This window comes from Amphimedon queenslandica, unplaced genomic scaffold (genome assembly GCF_000090795.2).
Source record: "Amphimedon queenslandica unplaced genomic scaffold, v1.1 AMPQUscaffold_13217, whole genome shotgun sequence".
NCBI lineage: Eukaryota > Metazoa > Porifera > Demospongiae > Haplosclerida > Niphatidae > Amphimedon > Amphimedon queenslandica.
The window spans coordinates 59,085-80,292 of record NW_003546547.1 but is presented as its reverse complement, the minus strand read 5'-3'; the positions used below and the strand labels follow the sequence as shown (position 1 = coordinate 80,292).

The following is a 21,208-nucleotide window of genomic DNA, read 5'->3' as shown; positions in this document are numbered from 1 at the left end:
AATTTCATTATAACAATAAATTATCTTTGGGAATTAAAATTGACAACAAAGTGTGCTATGTATATGTCAAGAAATATGGCTATTGCAACTAGCATATGTACTGTACATTGTCTTTATTGTAATGGAAATACTTAATATTCTAACATTCCTTAAAGGTTGATTTACTATTTATTCTAATTAATGAGCAGGGGCTACGTCTTCCAATTGATTGGTAGCCTCCTCTTCCGGTAGGAGACACTCCTTCCCAAGGTTCTCCTCATCCCCTCCGACGGTCTCCTCCTCACTTGATGTCTCCCATTGACCCTCTTCATCCTCCCATTCACCCGCTTCCTCCTCCCATTCACCCGCTTCCTCCTCCCCTCCTTCTCCTTCTCCTTGTACGACGTCATTTGACTCGCTCTCACCAGCAGCTTCACCTTCGTCTGAAGACACTTCCCATATCTGTGGAGCCTGTAAGTGATCATTGGCCGTAGCAGTGGGCGGCAGGTATGGCAGGAAATGATGAGCGTTTGATTCACCGGTACCAAAAATTGTCGAAATGACGGAAGACGGATTCATCCAAGGTGGAACGAATTGAGCGTTTTCTTCATCTTCGTCATCATCATCATCATCATGATCTGGGTCATTGTTAAGATTCAAGTGATGAGGAAGAATATCGATAAGACCAGAAAGAGGATCAAGGATTAGATTAGCCCCACCAACCACTTCATCAGTAAGAAATTCAACATCATCTTCCTCCTCATCCTCCCCTTCTTCGTTGCTATCTGGATCTAAGAGATCTTCAAAAAAATCATCAGCAGGATCATTAGGAAAAATGCGATCCAATATCTGTAGGATATGATCCGTCTCTAGAGCCTCCTCCTCAATATGTATGAGCACGGAACCATCTTCATCATCTTCATCGTAATATTCATCTTCTTCCTCTTCCGCTTGAATTTGATCAGGGACATTGCGATCAACTTCATCAACGTCATTAAGTGGGAGGATCTCGTTTCCACAGCGTACAGTGTTATAAGAACCACAGTCTATACACTTGAGTCCAATGAAGTGGAACAGGGCATCACCTTCCTATCATAAATAAGGATTGCAATCCTGTCACTAGCATGATACTAATTAACTTACATTTCGACAATCCCTACATTGAATCTGTGCACAAAGTCAGCAAAAAAGAGATAAAGTAATAAAATGAGGAGACTATCAAATGAAAGTACCTTGACGCTGAAGCTTTGCAGTTCCGGAGGTAGCACCCATTGCTGCCTCTCTTCATCCATCCTCTCCCACTGACTGCTCATATCAAGCATACTGGTCTGGCACTGTGGGCACTGGTATAGGCTATTGTAAGAGGAGGAGCATGACACACATAGTACCATTGCAAACTAATGCTCACTTGTTCTTTAGCATTTCCTGAAAACAAGTACTAGAGAGGGAAAAGAGGGATTGGGAGTATTATATTACCGTATACTGGGATATTTTCGCGTCACTAAATTTTAGCGAATCTTGCATTTGTAAGATTTCATGAAATAAAATTTTTCGCAAATAGCTTACAAACTCCACCACGTGGCAATGAAAATGCAGAATTTCACAATTTAAATTTTTGCGACGGAGCAAAAAAACCGCGAAATCTGCAAAAATTTGGCTACTTGAAAATTTCCTAGTATACGGTATTTATACTTGTGTAAAAGGTGCCCACATCTTGGAACATGTGCAGCAGTTCTTGAGGAATGGAGATCCTACATTATTATGTAATACACAGAAACAATCACAAGTAGTAGTTGGAGTTTATTAGTTGTATAATGCATTTACCTCCATACAGACAGGACAGTTAGAATGGGATGCTTGCTGGACACACTTGTGAGCTTCCTTCAGGGACTTCTGCAGACACAGGCCACATGTGTCACAGTGAAAGAAGTTATCCCGACCTCCAATCCTATCCAAATAAGCACTGACGATAAAAATTTAGACTAAAGGATGTACAGACCTGCATATTCCACACTTTGAGCAATGATACTGACCCTTCTCTGCGTCATCAAAAAGATTACAGACAAAACAAGTGTATCTTGAAAAGGTTAAAGAACATTTTATGCATGTTTTGGCTATCTAAGTGGAAAGAGGGGAAGAAAAAAAAGAGATAAAAAGCGAGCCGCACAATGTACACTTTTCTGGCTGCTACGGATTCAAGTTCCAAACACTTTCAAACACGACAATAATGAGTGTTATCTAAAAACAGTGATAATAGCTGCGGAGTCCATTTACATAGACCAGCCGCTACTTATCTCCTTAGACAACTCAAGCATGACTAAGTGTGAAATCGGAAGTGCTCTCAAAACAACCCTTAAAATCCGATAACAATCAGTGTTCAGCCTGCTTTCCATCCTCTTTTAAACTCACTTTTTGTCTCTCTTCGCATTTCCGACAGACTATCTCTGTGATTGCAAACCGATCTATCTCGTGCAACTCCTTCTCGTTATGGCAGACACGACAAGGATAGACTTTATTGCAGCACGGGGACTAAAGAAAAGAGAAAAGAAAGAGGGGAAAGGTGGAGAGGTGTGGCTTGTTCTTTTAAAAAAGTTGCATTCTCAGTGGTATCTAGACTAGATGCACAGTTTATTTAAGATGAGACATGGATTGGCATTACCATTATAAATACATGTATACACACTGAAAAGCCTTTGGAGACCATTCATATAATATTCCCCCCATTTTGATTCAAATTATAAATACAATCCAGCTAGAAATATCTCATACCACGAGTGAGCATCCCCTAGAGTAATGGCTGCACAATTTCCTAAACTCTTCTGGAGTCTGGACTGTCCCCTCTTCAGAAGCTTTCACTAAAATCTTTGGACTTTCACTGCACTTCTCAAGTGCCTTCTCTGCCATCATAAATAATTTGACGGGGATCTGAATAAAATTTACGGAACACAGGAAATTTATACAAAATCGTCAACTTAGTATACGAAGATCCCCGGAGACGATAGGCGTTGCTGTATCCATAGATATTAATATTATCGCACCAAGACACGCCCACCCACGTGGAATGATGGCCAAGAAAATGAAAGGTTCTTCTTCTTCTTCTTCTTCAGCTTCAGTGGAAATGTTAAAGAAAGAAGGTAGCAGCAGAGCCTCCATGATAAAGAACAAGATACTTCGCCAGGCAATGTACAGGCGAGAGAAGCTCATTAAGTTGAAGGAAAAGAGAGAGAAAAGAAAGAAACTGGCAAAAGAAAGAGAACAGCTTGGAGAAAATGTGAGTTTAGGCTAGCCCGTGAGGTGTTGCTCAAGTTCAGATACTCTAGGCACCTCCAAAACCTATTCCTAAGACACTGGAGAGTACGAGAGAGCCAGAGGAGACTACAGTCCTAGCAGATGATCCCGAAATACTTCAAGATGAAAAGACTGATGAGTTTTCAGGATACTTTGACAGGAAAACCAGCCCCAAAATACTTATTACATCGTTCACACGAGCTCACTTGGTATGATGCAAAATTTTAATTGGGCAATTGTGTTATATTTTTATTGTTAGAGGAGCAATCTATTGATGAGAGAACTGGCAGACTGTATACCAAACTCTGACATGAAGTGGAGGAGAGGGTCAGAAATAAAGAGCATCATTCCCGAGGCTATAGAGAGAGACTATACTGACATTATAATAATTGAAGAGAACAGGAAAATACCAAGTAAGAATTAAAAGAGAAGGATGAAAAGACATTTTATCATTTGATTGTTAGGTGGTCTGTGGTTGATTCATCTTCCTGAAGGACCCACTGCTTATTTCAAACTGACCAATTACAAGAGAGGACGTGAGATAAAGGGTCACGGTACGCCCACGTCTCATTACCCGGAGGTAATACTGAATCGGTTCTCAACGAAACTCGGTCACACTATCGGTCGTATGTTTGCGTCTCTCTTTCCCCAAGACCCAAACTTCAAGGGACGCCGTGCAGTTACTTTCCACAATCAGAGAGACTTCATCTTTTTCAGGCATCACAGGTAAATTAGGAAAAAAAGACAAAATATTATTTCTTTTTTTAAGGTACATTTTTCGTGATTCTTTGAGGGTTGGGCTGCAGGAGCTTGGTCCAAGGTTCACTTTAAAGCTCAGAACTTTACAGAAAGGAACCTTCGATACAAAGTTTGGACAGTACATGTGGATGCACAATGTAAGAGAAGTATTTTTGTGAATTTAAAAATGTTTTATTTTTTATAATTTTAGCGTAAGAAGATGGACACCAGTAGAAGACGATTCCACTTGTGATTTTATTCTTTAAAAAACTAAATAAATTATTAATTATTCTTACAAAAATATTATGAAATACAAAAAAATTTTGTTTAGTTTTCATGAGGTTTATTATGTACGAGTCTAAAGTACTTCTGGTAGGTGTGGCCTATCTGTTGCGGCATAAACTGCATGTAATTGAACCAGACTAGGAAACCAAGGAAATGCAGGCAGGAAAAACCTGATATGAGCACGGGGAACAAATCAGGCAATCTTGCAGGTGGAGTCACAAAATGAGAGGAAATACACAAAGCGAAAAACAAACCCATCGAGACATAAAACTAAAAATGAATGCCCATAAGTTATTTTAATTAATGAGCACCTACCAAAAGGTTGATTCGTCTGTCTTGGTTGTGCATTTTATAGGAAAGTCGGGGAAGAAAGAGGTAACTTGAAAGAAAAAAGAATAAAGAAAGAGACCAGGTGGGCAGTACCAGACCATCCTTGACCAGTAATGGATACATACTAACGATAACAAGGACTTGCAATATTATATTGAAGTGGTGCTGTTACCTGAATGTGGCCACAAGGATGAACCAAGTGCTGACAAAAGGATGGACAACTGCTAGCAAACTAACAGGACTAGGAAGAGATAAAGAATGCTGTATGTAATTGCTATATTTTTTTAATTGGCTACAAAATTAACTTTCGATTTTTGTTAGATTTTTTGAGACATAATGATGCCCTTACACTATGCAGTAAGCTCTGATTAGTTGCTGTATACAATGTACATGTATATTATGCTATATATCCACTAATTCATGGACTATTGGCTTTGTGTGTGTGTGTTTGTAAGATAACTTACATGACAGCTAATAAAATTGACTTCTCATGAACTTGAAATGAAAATAAAAAGAAACTAAGGGCAGAATTAACCTAGAGAGACAAAAAAGTGACTTTATTATAAAGATCTATTCTATACTCTTACCAATGAGTGTAAAAACCTGTATGGTGTTGGATAAAATAAGAGATTAATAGCAGAAGGAACAATAGAAAGAATAGTAGTCCAAAAACTAAAGAAAGAAGGATCAGTATCACTTAGGCCACTTAATTAGTTAATCATATAGAGAGCATACTGTACATGCAATGTATATGTTAACATACCACAGTTGTAAGAGAACTCCTCTTGACAGTAGCAGCTTTAGCTTTATTAAAACTGAGAGAGAACACCAAAAATTTGCTACTTTGTCCTAGCAAAAAAAAAGGATTAAAAAAATACTGCCTGTATATGACTCACTTCATATAAGCCCCGAGAGAATGGGAACAATCTGTGAAGGACTTGTTGAATTGATGAAATGCTTGATAAAAATGGCAGCCAACTATAGTGATACATTTTTGACAAAATTTGGCCAATGACCAAAATTGACATGTTTTATAGTATAGAGACTTTGGCCTGATTTTTGAGCAACTTTAGAAATTTGCAAAACAAACCAATTTTGATTGGAATCAGCTCAAACTTTCTATGCAACATAAGTACACACAAAAACCCATTAGTTCCATTGTCACAAAATCCGTGACAAGCAAAAACCCATTAGTTCCATTGTCACAAAATCCGTGACAAGCAAAAAACCCATTAGTTCCATTGTCACAAAACCTGTGACAAGTAAAAACCCATTAGTTCCATTGTCACAAAATCCATGACAAGCAAAAAACCCATTACTTTCATTTTCATGAAATCCATGACAATTTTTGGCCCGATTTTGGAGCAACTTTAAAAATTCTTTAAAAATCCAATTTTGATCCTAACTAGCTCAAACTTTCTATGCAACATAAAAACATGTATATGCATCAGAAAAAAATTATAAAAGTGGAGAATTCTCTTCTTTACATTTTTGATAAAATTTGGCTAAGAACCCTGTACTGTAGTACAGGGACTTTGGCCCAATTTTGGAGCAACTTTTAAAATTCATAAAAAAATTCAATTTTGATTGAAATCAGTTCAAAGTTTCTACGAAACACAAGTACATGTATATGCATCAGAAAAAATTATAAAAATGGAGAATTCTCATCTTTTCATTTTTGACAAAATTTGGCCAAAATCCCTGTACTATAGTACAGGGACTTTGGCCTGATTTTGGAGCAACTTTTAAAATTCGTAAAAAATCCAATTTTGATTAAAACCAGCTCAAACTTTCTATGCAACATAAGTAAATGTATATGCATCAGAAAAAAATTATAAAAATGGAGAATTATCTTCTTTTCATTTTTGACAAAATTTGGTCAAGAACCCTGTACTGTAGTACAGGGACTTTGGCCCAATTTCGGAGCAACACTAAAAATTTATTTAAAAAATTTAATTTTAATTAGATTCAGCTCAAACTTTTTACACCACATAAGTACTTATATACATTCGTAGGATATAAACCAAAAATAATACATTTTACTGACTTAAAAAATCAACAGTCAAAGGGCTCACCATATAAGGAAAGTGGCTATCACACACAATCCATACTTGATGATTGTTAAATATCTAAAAAAATTGAATTTAATATTAACTTGACAACTTCTCATTGCTAACCTTGCTTCTCTTTGTTGAAGAGCCTTCCCAAGTAAAAAGAAGAAGAAAGGTAGAGAATGATAGAGCTCCATCTGCTTATAGTTGAGGGAGAGGGAGAAGAAGATACAAGAGAGGAGGTTGTGGCGAGTGCAAGAAGCCAGAACAGCCCAGACTGCCAGCCCTAGACTAATAGAGTTGTATTGGAAGTGCCCATGATCAATTACTAATAGACTGGGTGTGACTAAAATTATAAATGCAGTGCTTAACTAAAATAATAAAAAGAGATAGAGTGCAAAAAAACTATGACAATTGTAAAGATATGGTACTCACTTTGTCCTCCAAAGAAAGAGAGCGATAGACTCCAAAAACAAAGACAAAAATGGCCGGAAAATATATTAAAATATCAGCAACCAAAACTATAGCAAGAGAGAGAGATCATGTGAGTATCATGTGACAAGATGCTCACCTGTGTAACGCATAAAGAGCTTATGATAATAGTCTTCTAATCCATGAGAATGATGCAATGATACCCAATCAGGATTAATAGAGTGAGCACTGGGTTAAAAATTCAAAATTCGTCTAATGTACTAATAAATTATTGGCACATACATTGCTCCACATATCCAGCTGTGGTAGGCAGTCAGTGGAGGGTAGTCAAGCCCCCAATATGAGAGATTATTATTCGATGTATTGAAGTACCTTAATAAAGAGATAATGTAAAAACATTCTATTTTATGAATTTTTACCATTCTGATGGGGAAAGGTGGTAGGTTATTTCCATCCAGTGCCTCTGAGCTTCAAAGTCACCAAACATTGGAGGTGTACCAGCACCTGTAATAAAACAAATAAAAATAGTTGACTGTTTTATTCTTTTGCTAGACCAGAGTAAGGATGAAGGGCAACTCCTAGTCTCAGTAGTATTGCTATAAGGCAGAGACACGCTCCAAGTCCAAATACTTCTCTTTTTGAGCTAAGCTTTGGTAAGAAAGAGTACTCGGTACCTCTAGCCATGTTCCTCCTTAACTTACTAACTTAGGAGACGGGGTTAAAAAATAAAATAAAAATTAATTAATAATTACGCGCTATGTGGGCATCGTAGTCTCGCGTAGCCAGACCACACCCTCCGTAGGCACGGAGGGTGTGGTCTGGATACGCGAGACTAGGGCAACGCGCCGTATCGTGGAAACTGTACCTGGCAACAGTATCTTAGCAACAGTAACTTAGCAACTGTAACTTAGCAACTGTAACTAAGCAACAGTTACCTAGCAATTGTAACTTAGCAACAGTTACCTAGCAATTGTAACTTAGCAACAGTTACCTAGCAACTGTAACCCTAGCAACTGTAACTTGACAACAGTTACTTAGCAACTGTAACTAAGCAACTGTAACTTAGCAACTGCAGTTACCTAGCAATTGTAACTTAGCAACAGTTACCTAGCAATTGTAACTTAGCAACAGTTACCTAGCAACAGTTACCTAGCAATTGTAACCCTAGCAACTGTAACCCTAGCAACTGTAACTTGACAACAGTTACTTAGCAACTGTATAACCTAGTAACTGTAACCTAGCAACAAGAAAAATATTTTTATATAAAATATACTTAATAATTCTTAGAAAATAAATATAAAAAATTAAAAATAACAAAAACATTATAATGCATTATAATATAAAAATAAATAATATAAATTAATAATAAAAAATAATTGATAAAACTTAAATTTAAAAATTAAATTTTTAATAATTATTATTATATTAAAATTAAGTTCATGAAATAATTATCATTAATTAAAGTTTTTTTAAAATTAATTAATTCCTTATAAATTTTTTTCTATTAATTCTAATTAATTTAATTTTAATTTTAATTATTTGATTTATTATTTTATTATTATTATTTAAAAAATTTTTTAATTAATTTTTAAAATTATTTTTAAAGTAAAAATTTAATTATCATTATGTGGGCAGAGTGGAAACAGTAGCCTGGCAACAGTAACCTAGCAACTGAAACTTAGCAACAGTTACCTAGCAACTGTACCAAGCAACAGTTACCTAGCAACTGTAACTTAGCAACAGTAACTTATCAATAATATTAAATAATTTTTAAAAATAAAGAAAAAAATAATAAAAAAATAAATTAAATAAAAAAATTAAATAAAAAATACACAAATAATTAAAAATAATAATTTAAAAAATTAAATTAAGAAAAGAATATTTATAATTAAAAATTACAATTTCTTTTTCACACCTTGAGGTGTTAAAAAAGGTGTCAAAAAAATTTTTTTTAAATCAAATTTAAAAAGTAATATTTATAATTAAAACTAAACTTCTTTTTCACACCTTGAGATGTTAAAAAAGGTGTCAAAATTATTTTAAAAAAATTACATTAAAAAAGCAATATTTATAATTAAAAATTACAATTTCTTTTTCACACCTTAAGGTGTTAAAAAGGTGTCAAAAAATAATTTAAAAAATCATATTAAGAAAGCAATATTTATAATTAAAAATTATAATTTTTTTTTCACACCTTGAGGTGTTAAAAAAGGTGTCAAAAAATAATTAAAAAAAATTAAATTAAGAAAGTAATATTTATAATTAAAATTACAATTTCTTAAAAATATTAAAATATTTTTAAAACTTATTTTATTTTTTATTAATTAAAATAATTTTACTTAGCAACAGTAACTAAGCAACAGCAACTTAGCAACAGTAACCTAGCAACTGTAACTTAGCAACAGTAACTAAGCAACAATAACCTAGCAACTGTAACTTAGCAACAGTAACCTAGCAACTGTAACTTAGCAACAGTAACCAAGCAACAGTAACATAGTAACAGTAGCCTAGCAACTGTAACTTAGCAACAGTAACCTAGTAACTGTAGCTTGGGCGCGCGAGCGGGCGCGGGCTTCGGTTTTATTTTATTATTATAATAAAATGGCGGCCGATACCAAAGGAGCCCTTTGTGTTGGTCTAGTTTGTCTTGACATTATCTACAGCGTAGATCACTATCCTAAAGAAGACGAAGACATTAGAGCTAGCGGACAAAAATGGGCCAAAGGAGGTAACGCGGCGAACACTCTTTCTGTTCTTGTTCAACTTGAGAAAACTCAAGAGGAGGGAGAAAAAAGACCTTGTGAACTACTTTCCACGTTAGGAGGAGGAATTGAGACAGAGTAATCTTTAATTGACCTTTATTATACTTATGTTTTGCTGTTCTAGTTATGTTCTTGCTGAACTCGATGAGTCTCGAATAGACCACGCCCACTGCAGGGTTTACTCTTCCCAGAAGCTACCAACTTCTTTTGTACTCCTCAATACTTCAAATGGATCAAGAACTATCATACATCACAGGTTCAATGTAAAATATTTTAGAATTTAATTTAGAATATTTTTAGAAATCTTCCGGAACTAAAATTTGAAGATTTTAAATCTCTAGATCTTTCAAAATACAACTGGATTCATTTTGAGGTAATTATTAATCTAAATTGTCCATTTTTTGATAAATTAAAACTTCCTACAAAGAATTGTTCACTTTTTCTTCTCAGTAGGGACGTAACCCTGACGAAACCGTTGCAATGGTTAGACACATCAGACAGTCTCCATACTCCCCAGTGGTTAGCATTGAGCTAGAGAAGAAGAGACCAGAGCTACTTGTACTGGCTGGCTTGGCTGATGTCCTTTTTCTTAGCAAGGAACACGCGAGTTATCATGGCTACCAATCACCAGAGGAGACATGTCTAAAGTTTCGAGATAAAGCTAAGGAAAAGTATGAGAAGATTGCTTTGTATGTCCTCCTACACTCTTTCCTTCTCTCAGTGCTATTCTCATCTGTGCTTGGGGTGAGAGGGGGGCTGTTGCCATGGATGCTACAGGAGAGGTATGACATGCATTAACTGTCTTGCATGCAGACATGGGATCATGGCTATAGTACTTGTTAGTTACTCAGCAACTGTCAGTTCATTTTGTGAATTTTCAGTTGCTCTAAAATTGGGCCTAAGACCGTGTACTATAGTACAAGGACTTTGGCCAAATTTGTATGTAAATGGGTTCAGTCTTTCTTTTTCTCTCCTGTCTAGTTATGTAAATCTGATGCGTTCCCTCCTCCAGGTGGTTTAGTGGACACATTAGGAGCTGGGGATACATTCAATGCTGGCGTGATACACAAACTAATGAGGGGCGTGCCTCTACACGAGGCTATAGTGTTCGGTTGTAAAATAGCAGGAATAAAATGTGGAAGAGAAGGATTCTACAATTTGACTGATGATTTGTAAATTTTATAATTTAACAATAATAATAAAGAGATGCAGTCTGCTAAAGAGGCATAATATGTATATAATAAATCCCGAGTGATCCTGATGACTGATATATAAGTGTTTGTCTTTAGCTTAATCCAACGTCGAGTGCCATCATTACAACAAATCCAATCATGCCTCCTAAACTACACAAGCGACCATTACCACTATAAGAAAAGGTACATTATTAATGTTTGATTTGGACCACGCCTACCTGGCACATCCTTCTGGTATAATGTCATCTATAACTACATATATCATTGCACCAGCAGCAAAGGCTAATGCATACGGGAGAAGTGGCTCAATCAACTAGAGAACGAAACAGACAAATTAAAGCAATATGCTATACTTATTGTCCTTACAGTGACAGCGATTGCTCCTAACACACCAGCGATTGGTTCAACCATTCCACTTAACTGACCATACCTGTAATTATACATAAACAGAGACTGATTCTCTTCCTCCTCTCATTATCATTATTATTCTTTCCTCTTAGTAGGAGAGAGGAATGGAATATGAGAAGAAGGAAAGAAGAGGAGGAGGTCCACCTTGATTACAGTGGTAATTGTATGTATTATGCTAACCAGAAACTCTTTATTGGACTAACTCCAGCTGCATTCAGAGGAAGACTCACTGCCAATCCTTCCGGGAAGTTTTGCAATGCAATCCCAATTGCAAGGTTCCTACGTATGCACTTAAAATCTCAAGGATTAGTAATCAAAGATCTCTACCTGGCACTTTCAAAAGTTGCTTTTGGCGACTTTCCAATGGCTCCAAACCCCACACCAACTGCCAAACCTTCTACAAAGAGACAGGGAGAGGTATTATATGCCCAGAGGTATATCTCGGCACTCACTCTTACCTGGTATGTTGTGAACTGTGATTGCAATGATCATTAACAGGATTCTCTTCCAACTTTGTCTTTTAAGACGAACTTCTTCCTCTTTCTCTATGTCTCTTTTTCCGCTTTCTAACTCTCTTTGCTCTATTTTATGCTTTTCATGTTGTATAAATCCTTTTTGTCTTTGTCTGATGTCGCTCGATGATGGTTGCTCCTTCTTTGAAGATTTTATCTTTTTCTCCTCAATCTCTTTAATGGACTCCAGGATATCATTACTGCTTGACTCTCCCTAGAAAGAAAAAGGAAAATGCACAGATTTGCATCAAAAAGTCACTCCATAATGTATCAATAATCCTAAACGAAGAAACAGGTGCAAATATCAAGGGACTATAATTATCTGTTCCAAATGCATTGTGTATTTTATAGGAAGCTGTACCAGGTGGCCAATTACATTTGATTGTTATTGTAACATTATTTATTTTAATTTACTCACAAGTTTGCTCATTAAAAGGTCAGCAAGATACACAAACAGACCACCAAGTGAAAATCCAACAGAAATATGAAGGAAAGTCCATTGTCCATACACATCCTCAGACATTTCAATGGCAGGAGCTAACAGTGACCAGTAACTAGCAGCCAGCATTACCTGATGACAGGAACAATAAGAAATCAAGAAATATTCATCATTAACTTACTCCAGCTGCAAAGCCAAGACTGAGATCAAGGATCTTTCTCTAGAAAATTAGAATAAGATGAGAACAAAGGAAATTTAAAATTAGAGACATTAAAGGCAACAAATTTCCTGCTACCTGTCCTCCTTTTATTACAAACACTAGAGCTGCTCCCGCTGCTGTTACTCCCCAAGTGAAAAGAGTTCCCAGCAATGCCTGCCATTGAGTATTCAAACCAGCTATCATCTTTGCCACAAATACCACACCTTCTGATTGGGTGGAGGCTATGGAGCTCTGTAGTATCCCTCTAGCTTTTATTACAAGAAACATTGTTCATTATTATAACTTTATTATAATTTCTACTACAAATCATAACTTGACAACAAAGACAAAAATTCTATCTACAATAATAGCAATAAAAATTACTAATAATATTCTTTATGTTGCTGCAGTCAATGATTTTTTTCTATTTTTTGCTTTGGTGTTGTTTTCAGAAGAAAACTCCCCAAGAGACGCTTCAAGCAGCACACCAGCTGCCCTTTGATTATACTTTCTAGTACTTGAGTAATATTCCTTCAAGGTCCTTGCTTCTCTTAAACTAGCCCCTTTAGCTGGTAGGAGGAAGTCTGTTTCATCCTTGTCCCTCTCCTCCTTTTCGTTTATCTTCATGAACCCAGAGAACCAGCCATTAGCAAGAACTGCCATCTCTGCAATGGAAGGAGGCAGTGGTAGGCCATTCTCTCTCATGGCACTAGCAATTTTCCCTGCTGTATAATAGTTACCAATTGATAGTGCACATTCGCATGGAGTTTGACCATTACAATCCTTTTCTTTGAGTAGAGCAGGCTCAAAACCCAACGATAAAATGTATTCGGTTACTTCAACAGAGTCTTTAGCATAAATGGCAAGGAGGTGGAGTAGATTGTACTCGTATTTTATAGTGCTTACTCCTAAAAGCATTTTATACTTGTGCATAACTTGGAGCATTTGTACATCACATTGAGAGAGAGCATCAGATATTGCTGCACCAAGACACTCCCCTACCTCCACAGTGTTATTTGAGTCAAAGAATCTCTGTAGTAAATATTGAAGGAGGTCCGGTGAGTGACTATGGACTCCTGCTCTAACTAAGTCTCCATATGACGCTATTGCTTTCATGATTGTACCAGCACTCTTCCCCCAGCAATGAATATAGCTATTAACAACTACCTGTATGTTGCATTCAACTGCATCTAGAAACAACGTGCTTTGGTTTTCATTGCCTCGGAAGCAAAAGAGATCCGGCCTTACGTATAGTGCTAAATCGGTTTCATCTTCATCTTGTTTTGATTTTTGAGAGATGACTTCTGAAGCTCTCATTACTTCTCTCCACCATCCTCTACCCAGTCCATGAATTAGAGTCTGGAATTTACTGCCATCCCTTGTGTGAGGATTATCAAATATAAGTAACCTGCTTATCTCTTTCATGCCTTGTACACTCTCTAGCCTTGGGAACCCTCTCAGGATAGACGCAAGGAGAGCATAATGGCCTCTTTGAACAGCAGATTCAAACGGAGTAACGTTACCGTGTTCCTCCATTTGGAGCAGATATACATTGGAATCCTCAATATTCATACCCTCTAGTACAGCACCTAAACCCCACCAGCAGCAAGAATCAACAATCCTAGGGAATCCACTCCATGACATCAGGCTATTAGTACTACTCCCTGACTGGAGGAGACTGCCAATTGCTAGAAAAGCAATCACAGTTTTGTCTCCTTTGACTGCTGCCTCAAGGACAGCCGTCCAAAACGATAGACTCTTGTCCTTTCCTTCAAAACCTGGTAGACATTGAGTGTAGTCTTGCTTGCTGGAGAGATAAATTATAATCTCATTGTGTCCGGCCTTTGCTCCTGCTGTAAGTATGGTGTTAAAGTTTTCAGCAAAGACTCTTTCTCTGAAATCAGCAAGAGAGTCAAGAGCAGGGAAGTTACCAAACCTTGCAGCAGTGAGTAGACCAGCCAGCACTACTTCATCAGGTAGAGACAAGCTAAAGAGCTTCTCTTTGAATTCAAGAAACATCTTAGACTTACAGAGAGCAACAGTCACTTGTTGAAGAGTGTTAACGTCAACCTTATCGTCTTGTTTTATTTTGTTATTCAATTCAATCATAATGTGTTGAACAACTTGTGTCTCACCATGCCTCACTGCAATACTTAGTATCTCTCCCCATTTGCAAGCGGTAACCTCGTCATTCACCAGTCGAGGGGAACGAGAGGGGATAGAGGAACAGACCACATCCCAATAAAAATATTTAGCAGCAAATTGAGGGTTAGAGGGAGACAGAGAGGAGACCAAATCCAAGACAAACTTTTGACATAGCTTAGGAGAAGGGTGGGACTGAAGGTGGCGGAGAGCACTAACAACGTAATCTGACAAGAGAATATTTTCATTTTTTAAAGACACACTCATCTCGTCATGCGTTACCCGTGACAAAATGGCTGCTGGGAAAATCTCTAGTAATTTAGCAAAATGTGACAAGTCGAGATGATGCAAGTTAACGAGTGCCAGTACATACTGGAGGGGCTGGACTAACTGGTTGCATTGATCAAGATCTGGCAAAACCAGACTGACGAGTTTCTCACAGTGAGCAGGATATAGAAACGTCTTACTTGACCAGTAATAGCCGGAAGAGAAGAGGCTAACGTTATTGTCTAGTTTCAAACAACTACACGTCCTGTAGCCATTCCTTTGAAAACCAATGGAGACATTATTAAAGTATGCCAGTACAGCCAGTAAAGGATGATAGAGGTCGTAATGAGCTGGATCTAATGTAGCCCCCTGCTCTAGCAGGAACTGGACAATCTCAACATGACCTCCACTAGCTGCGAAATATATAGGAGCGTAATTAGAATCCATTTTATTCGTAGCAAGCATTCTCCTTTCCTCCTCTCCCTCTTTCCCCTTGTCAGTTAACAAGAAGACCAGTTTGACCAGCTCTGTGTAGCCGCGTCCACAGATCTCATGGAGAAGAGGATCGTTAGTAGATACGGCAAGTAAAAAGGTCACAAGAGAATGGAAAAGGTCAAAACGGTCAAACGACCACTTACAATTAGGAGTAGCGTAACGTTCAACCACTGGCAAAAGCCTCTTCATATCATATTCTTTTTTATTTGATTGAACGAGTTTGACTAGATAGTTTAGAAGTTTCTCAAAAAGAAACACACCCAAATCCTTTCCTTCAGTGGAATGGAGGGACAAATAGAGACAGCGAGTTGATTTGTAAGATAAGATAAAACTATTCAAATAATTCTCTGGCATTTCATTGAGTAGCCTTAGAGCAAGCTTAAATCCCAACCCACCACTAGCAGAGAGATAGTGTATAGCTTGACACGTACGTATAAAGAAACAAGAATCAGACACATCTACATCAGTGACAATGTCATCTTCATCTTCTTCTAAGCTGTGGACTGAAGACACTTCACTTGATTCTTCAATGAGACGTGGGGGTAGTGCTGAGAACATGTCTGAAAGTGACACCTCATCCAGTATAACCTCGGCTTGTTTGTAATGTCTTCTCATTATAGCTTCAGTGACGGCAAACTTTTGTGGATTCCTATTAAACCAATTGAAATAAAGAGGAGTCGAGGAGGGGAGGGACTTGTTGCCTTTGGCGAGGAGGAGTTTTAGGAACTTTGTATCAACTCCATTGATGGCAGCAGTGAATATAAGAGAACAAAAACGATTGGAAAATATGGGGAAAAATACAGCAATGTCTTCACTATAAAAAAAGAGAGAGAAATGAAAATGCGTCCCTCTTAGTAGATTAACATTCATTGCTTACCTTTCCAATATTGCTGAGGCGAGTCTCATGGCTTCATTTAATTTGCTAAGTTGATTGTGTTCTGTAACAGAAAACAGACAAAAGAAACAAGTAATATGTAGCAACAGCAACAAAAATAAAAATAATACAACTACAGTACATATCAATAAATGCACATACAAGTGAACTAACTTATTGATGGAACGAAATTGCTGGCTTTTTTGGTAATGAGCAGCTCAGGCCTGAATAATTCATAAAATAAAAATAATATTATCAGTGTATTTGGCAGCTTACCATTTTTCTAGAGGAGTTTTTCCTTCTACGACCTTTGATGAAAGTTTAACTAAAAAAGAATAAAAAGAAATTTAATTAATGCTCTGTTGGGACTACAAAATGACAAATCTACTCCCAAAAGTGTAATAAAGATGAATTCACTAACAAGATAGTACATGTTATTGTTTAGTAAAAATTTAATTTCATACATCCTTCTCCCTCCTCCATCTCTCTCTCTCTCTCTCACTCTGTCTTACTAATCAGTAAATGAAGTAAGCCCCATCCAATCGATACACCAGGTAGAGGGTATTCCTTTTCTAATGCTTGCAGTATTTCACTCTCCAGCTTGTGATCAGCAGACATAAGACCCTCGGTCAGTGGCTTTGAGAGCAGGGTAGCACCAGATACACCAGTCACGTCTTTTGTTTCAAGAAAAAGAGAGAAACCGTTTCCTTTTCTCATTTCTTTAATGAGGTACATCAAACCAGGGATATTACCAGCAGAGAGCATCGCGTGAATAGGAGAAGACTTTCTCTTTGTAATGGAAGAACAAGACATAAATGGCTTTCTTTTCTTCCTGCTCTTTCTCTTCTCTTCTGAATTAAATATATGATGATCAACAAACTGGCAGTGACCAGACGAGGCTAAGAATTCACGATGCTTCTTGAATTTTTCTTGAGCTGATTTAGGCGATAAGATATCTTTGAGAAAGAGAGTTGGAGGTGAAGGCAATTCTGTTAATACTTTCAAGCAAGACCACTCTGGCTCTTTCTTATCTCCATCTCTATGAGGAGAGGTGATGGGTATATTGATCCAATTGCCCAATGATTTGGCCCATTGCTGTGGACAAAACAAGTGGACAATATCCTTAATGATTGACAGGTCATCGAGTGAAGCTGCTAATGAGAGGAGATTCATCCAGTCACCATTAAACACTTCTCTCTTAGTGGATGAGAGGATCACACGTGCAACTTCAATTCGCCCACGTAATAGACTCAGTTCCAACGGAGTAGAGCCAGTATTAGTAACAGGATAAAGATCAAGACTCTCTCCTTTTTCATCTCCTGATTCAAGTAAAGCTTCAATGACTTGTTTGTGGCCATTAGCTGCTGCGTAATGCAAAGGAGTCCAGCCAGAATTATCAGAGAGAGAAGGATTGGCTCCTTTACTAAGCAATTGCTTACAGATGGAATGATGGCCTAGCTTTGATGCTAGAATAAGTGGAGACTGCTGACAAAAGTCAAAGACATTGACATCAGCACCTCCCTCCATTGCATGCTCTACCATTTCATCGTTCCCAACAGCAACAGCATCATGAAGACAATAATCAGCCTCCACCTTAGAGAGACAAGGAGTCAATAAATGATGAGAGAGAGGGAGAGAGGAGGAAGAACGAGCATAAAACAAAGCCCCACTGATATTGTATCCTTTATGATCGACTACGCATTCAGCAGATGCTAATAGATCCCTGTACGATTGGACCAACGCTGAAACAAGGTCCCAGTGATCATTGTATATTGCTACATGTGTACATGTCCTCCCAAGTGAGTCCTGACACAATAGAAGGGACTCTGGGTCAATCGATTCCCTTAGCAACAGGTCGACAATGGCCGTGTTACCATGGTGGCAGGCGTAATGAAGTGGAGTAGAGAGGTCAGTACGAGATGCTAGATTTGGTTTGGCACCGTGTTCTAATAGTAGCTTACCCACGTCTAATAGTAGGGGACGTTCCTCTGTCGTGTACATTGAGAGATAGTGAAGTGGCGTCAGACCCATGCTGTCCCTGTAGTTTGATATCTTGTCATTCTTACTCAAGATGGATTCTAATAGTTTGATATCTCCTTCTTTAATGGCTTGTCTCAGAGGGCCTGAGAGTACAGGTAATGGAAGGTGAGAGAGGGAAGGAGAAGAGGAGAGATACAATGACAGCTCGAACAGCTCCTCTAGACCAAATACATTTCCACCTTTCAATCCATCTTTAGAGAGACTACTCAATGACGCTCCGTGTTCTAAAAGCAGGGAGACACACTCAAAGTTACCAGAATCTACTGTAGTCGCCTCAGTAGCAGTAGATTCAGTCTCCTGACGCCTGATTATTAAATTTACTGCTAATTGAAGTGAGGAGTCGAGTGGAGAAGAAACACAAACACCTTCATTTTTATTCTTGCTTTCTTCTTCTGGATTGGGCAGGGAAGATTGTAATAGAAGGGAGCGTAGTTTATCAGGCTGATTATTAGCTACAGCCTCTCTTATGTGAGATAACAGAGACATTAGAAGAGACGGATAGAAAGACTCGGCTAGAGACCTCGAGAGCGAGCTAGAGAGTAACGAGCCACACCCTCTATTATTTATCACATTCCAAACATTCCAATGGGTTCACATCACTACCTATTAATTTTTAAAAAATAATCTTTACACACAATCATCAATTTCATCATAATCTTGTGCTATCACTTGATTCAATTCTTCATAATCTACTGCATTACATTCATTTCCAACATTGGTGGCATATGCTGGATTATCCTGTATTGTCACAGCAATAGGATTAGTAGCAATGTACGCTGGATTGTCTTCCATGTCTGATGAATCAATAATAATATGTCCTTTTTTCTTGATGCAAACAGCAACAGACAGCACTATTATTACTAAAGAGGCAAGAATAATGCATACTACAATGCCTACAATTATGTATACTGCAACTGGTGTTGTGTTTGCAGTAGTAGATGATGTGGAAGTACTGACTACAGATGATGAGAGAGAAGATGGTTCCATGATGCTGAGGATAGCAGTTGATAGCATGGAATGTGAGCTAACAGATATCACAATAGAGACAGCAGAATTCACAGTAGAGACAACAGATGCACTGCTAGAAGTAGTGGATTTAGTGGAAGTTGCAATAGATGATGAACTGCCAGGAGAAGTCATCCCACTAATGGCAGTACTACTAGATCTATTTACAGTAGTAGCAATAACTGAGGAGTCACTGGGAGCAGTAGTAATGATCACTGTTGAACTAACTGGAGTGGTATAAAATGAACTGCTAGAATAAGTAGATGACAAAAGTGATGGAATGGCAGTTACCAGTATAGATAAAGCATTACTGAGAGTGATGGACACCACTGTAGATGATATCATGGTAGAGGTTGTTATTACAGAAGTTGTACTAATGACTGGGCTGGTACTTGATGATGAAACCACACTAGTAGATGCCAGTGAAACTATAAACATGTAATCATAATAAATATAAAATTATTATCAATAACTTACTTGATACTTCTACAGTGACTAATGGGAAATCATTATTTGAGTCTGTTACAAGTGCTTGAGTTATTGTTGAATAAGGATTGTCAGCATCACCATTGACTCGCTCATTAAGAGGTCCATTCCCTCTCTGCTCATATAAAGAAAACACACTTTGGCCTGTTTGTGGAATATGAACACCAAATATGTCTCCTTCCTGGAACTGCAGTGGAGTCTGAGGAATAAACTCATAGAGATTAGTACCAATCATTGTATTAGCATTAACTAAACTAGATCCTATTTTGTTGTAATTATTGGGACCCAGTTGACGCCATATTTGGAGCTCAGGTGAATTATTGTTCATGTTATTGTGATTCATCCCTCCATATATCCATTTAGTGAGGGATCCATTACATGAGAACACAATTTCAGGATATAGATACTGCCTTCTATCATTAATAGCTCCACTCCTTTGGACTGTTAGGAAATAATTTCTAATAGCCATAGCATTGATTGAATTGGCACTATTAACACAGTGTCCATCTAATGATAGTAAAATAATTCAATGATACAGTGAGTGTGTGTCTTACCTGTTACTGGATATACTAATATCAACTCATTTGTAATGGGAGTATCACCTAAATCAATTTCATCTGAATCAATTGATATTTCCTTGCTGCTACTAAAACTGATTCCAGATACACCTTCAATGTAATAGATTCTGACAACACTCTCTTCCTCACGAGGTTGTACAATTGCTACAACTTCTCCACTCATTACTGGTATAGGAGGATTGAGTGGATATTCAAACACTCCACTAGTACTGACATTAGAGGTAGAATAATAAATAGTTCTCTCACTACCAGTCACTAGATCATACTTCCCAGGATCATTGCTATTAGGTCTATAAACTCTAACACTTGGAAATAAATTAATACTACCAGTAGCTCTCCTCACATCAATACCCAATATAAGACTGGTTACATTAGTGGATGAACAATTGAACTGATACTCTTGAAGAGCTCTTAGTTTATCATCCCATGTCCTTCCAGGGGCACTAGCTGATGTGTATTGTGCTCTGTATGTTACTTGTGACAACTCCATAAACTTCTCTGTACATCCCTGGTCTCCATACACAAAACCTATTAATTTGAAAACTTTAATTATCATTATACAAAGTCATACCCTTTGAAAGTACTAATAATATTAGATAAAAAAGATTTTCAACTGCCAGCAACTTCATCCTTCTTCTTTCCTTTTTTAAGAGTGAGGGGAAGTAACACTAATAGCAGGGCTATAATAACAACACCTTTTTCATT

At 37.4% G+C, this 21,208-nt stretch overlaps 7 protein-coding genes across 9 annotated transcripts; 2 read left to right on the top strand and 5 right to left on the bottom strand.

Moving 5' to 3' along the window:
* Positions 1-2: 2 nt before the first annotated feature.
* On the bottom strand, positions 3-2,926 carry LOC100637302 (uncharacterized). Its single transcript, XM_020000051.1, has 9 exons — positions 2,749-2,926; positions 2,389-2,508; positions 1,979-2,097; positions 1,804-1,927; positions 1,672-1,730; positions 1,388-1,417; positions 1,212-1,332; positions 1,123-1,146; positions 3-1,068 (listed from the first exon to the last, which is right to left on the bottom strand). Exons 1-9 carry the CDS (start codon positions 2,884-2,886, stop codon positions 178-180), a joined length of 1,626 nt encoding a protein of 541 aa, XP_019855610.1. The 5' UTR covers positions 2,887-2,926; the 3' UTR covers positions 3-177.
* Positions 2,927-3,005: 79 nt separating this feature from the next.
* On the top strand, positions 3,006-4,371 carry LOC100635910 (ribosome production factor 1-like). Its single transcript, XM_003388657.3, has 6 exons — positions 3,006-3,250; positions 3,300-3,476; positions 3,527-3,680; positions 3,732-3,993; positions 4,037-4,163; positions 4,217-4,371. Exons 1-6 carry the CDS (start codon positions 3,041-3,043, stop codon positions 4,256-4,258), a joined length of 972 nt encoding a protein of 323 aa, XP_003388705.2. The 5' UTR covers positions 3,006-3,040; the 3' UTR covers positions 4,259-4,371.
* On the bottom strand, positions 4,242-7,811 carry LOC100637175 (dolichyl pyrophosphate Man9GlcNAc2 alpha-1,3-glucosyltransferase-like). 2 transcript variants are annotated; one of them, XM_003388667.3, is made up of 14 exons: positions 7,658-7,811; positions 7,523-7,607; positions 7,386-7,475; positions 7,243-7,331; positions 7,107-7,192; positions 6,798-7,042; positions 6,696-6,749; positions 5,517-5,598; positions 5,384-5,469; positions 5,208-5,292; positions 5,085-5,155; positions 4,793-4,861; positions 4,606-4,744; positions 4,242-4,560 (listed from the first exon to the last, which is right to left on the bottom strand). In XM_003388667.3, exons 1-14 carry the CDS (start codon positions 7,785-7,787, stop codon positions 4,333-4,335), a joined length of 1,539 nt encoding a protein of 512 aa, XP_003388715.1. In that variant the 5' UTR covers positions 7,788-7,811; the 3' UTR covers positions 4,242-4,332. The 2 variants fall into 2 exon arrangements, with proteins under 2 accessions (XP_003388715.1, XP_019855611.1); XM_020000052.1 differs by having other exon boundaries at positions 6,696-7,042.
* Positions 7,812-9,685: 1,874 nt separating this feature from the next.
* Positions 9,686-11,092, top strand: LOC100637048 (ketohexokinase-like). The gene is made up of 6 exons (XM_003388666.3): positions 9,686-9,943; positions 9,990-10,121; positions 10,166-10,238; positions 10,319-10,536; positions 10,587-10,647; positions 10,847-11,092. Exons 1-6 carry the CDS (start codon positions 9,705-9,707, stop codon positions 11,039-11,041), a joined length of 918 nt encoding a protein of 305 aa, XP_003388714.1. The 5' UTR covers positions 9,686-9,704; the 3' UTR covers positions 11,042-11,092.
* A 32-nt stretch (positions 11,093-11,124) lies between these two features.
* Positions 11,125-12,917, bottom strand: LOC100636921 (zinc transporter ZIP11-like). Its single transcript, XM_003388665.3, has 9 exons — positions 12,713-12,917; positions 12,599-12,637; positions 12,397-12,549; positions 11,925-12,192; positions 11,794-11,863; positions 11,647-11,745; positions 11,425-11,488; positions 11,277-11,371; positions 11,125-11,229 (listed from the first exon to the last, which is right to left on the bottom strand). Exons 1-9 carry the CDS (start codon positions 12,902-12,904, stop codon positions 11,151-11,153), a joined length of 1,059 nt encoding a protein of 352 aa, XP_003388713.2. The 5' UTR covers positions 12,905-12,917; the 3' UTR covers positions 11,125-11,150.
* Positions 12,917-18,983, bottom strand: LOC109584351 (uncharacterized). The gene is made up of 5 exons (XM_020000066.1): positions 16,907-18,983; positions 16,671-16,719; positions 16,569-16,618; positions 16,398-16,458; positions 12,917-16,334 (listed from the first exon to the last, which is right to left on the bottom strand). Exons 1-5 carry the CDS (start codon positions 18,918-18,920, stop codon positions 13,013-13,015), a joined length of 5,496 nt encoding a protein of 1,831 aa, XP_019855625.1. The 5' UTR covers positions 18,921-18,983; the 3' UTR covers positions 12,917-13,012.
* Positions 18,984-19,021: 38 nt separating this feature from the next.
* On the bottom strand, positions 19,022-21,180 carry LOC109584352 (uncharacterized threonine-rich GPI-anchored glycoprotein PJ4664.02-like). 2 transcript variants are annotated; one of them, XM_020000069.1, is made up of 5 exons: positions 21,075-21,180; positions 20,480-21,031; positions 19,917-20,432; positions 19,731-19,867; positions 19,574-19,686 (listed from the first exon to the last, which is right to left on the bottom strand). In XM_020000069.1, the coding sequence occupies exons 1-5, from the start codon at positions 21,130-21,132 to the stop codon at positions 19,663-19,665; spliced, it is 1,287 nt and encodes a 428-aa protein (XP_019855628.1). In that variant the 5' UTR covers positions 21,133-21,180; the 3' UTR covers positions 19,574-19,662. The 2 variants fall into 2 exon arrangements, with proteins under 2 accessions (XP_019855627.1, XP_019855628.1); XM_020000068.1 differs by having other exon boundaries at positions 19,022-19,867.
* Between the last annotated feature and the right edge of the window lie 28 nt (positions 21,181-21,208).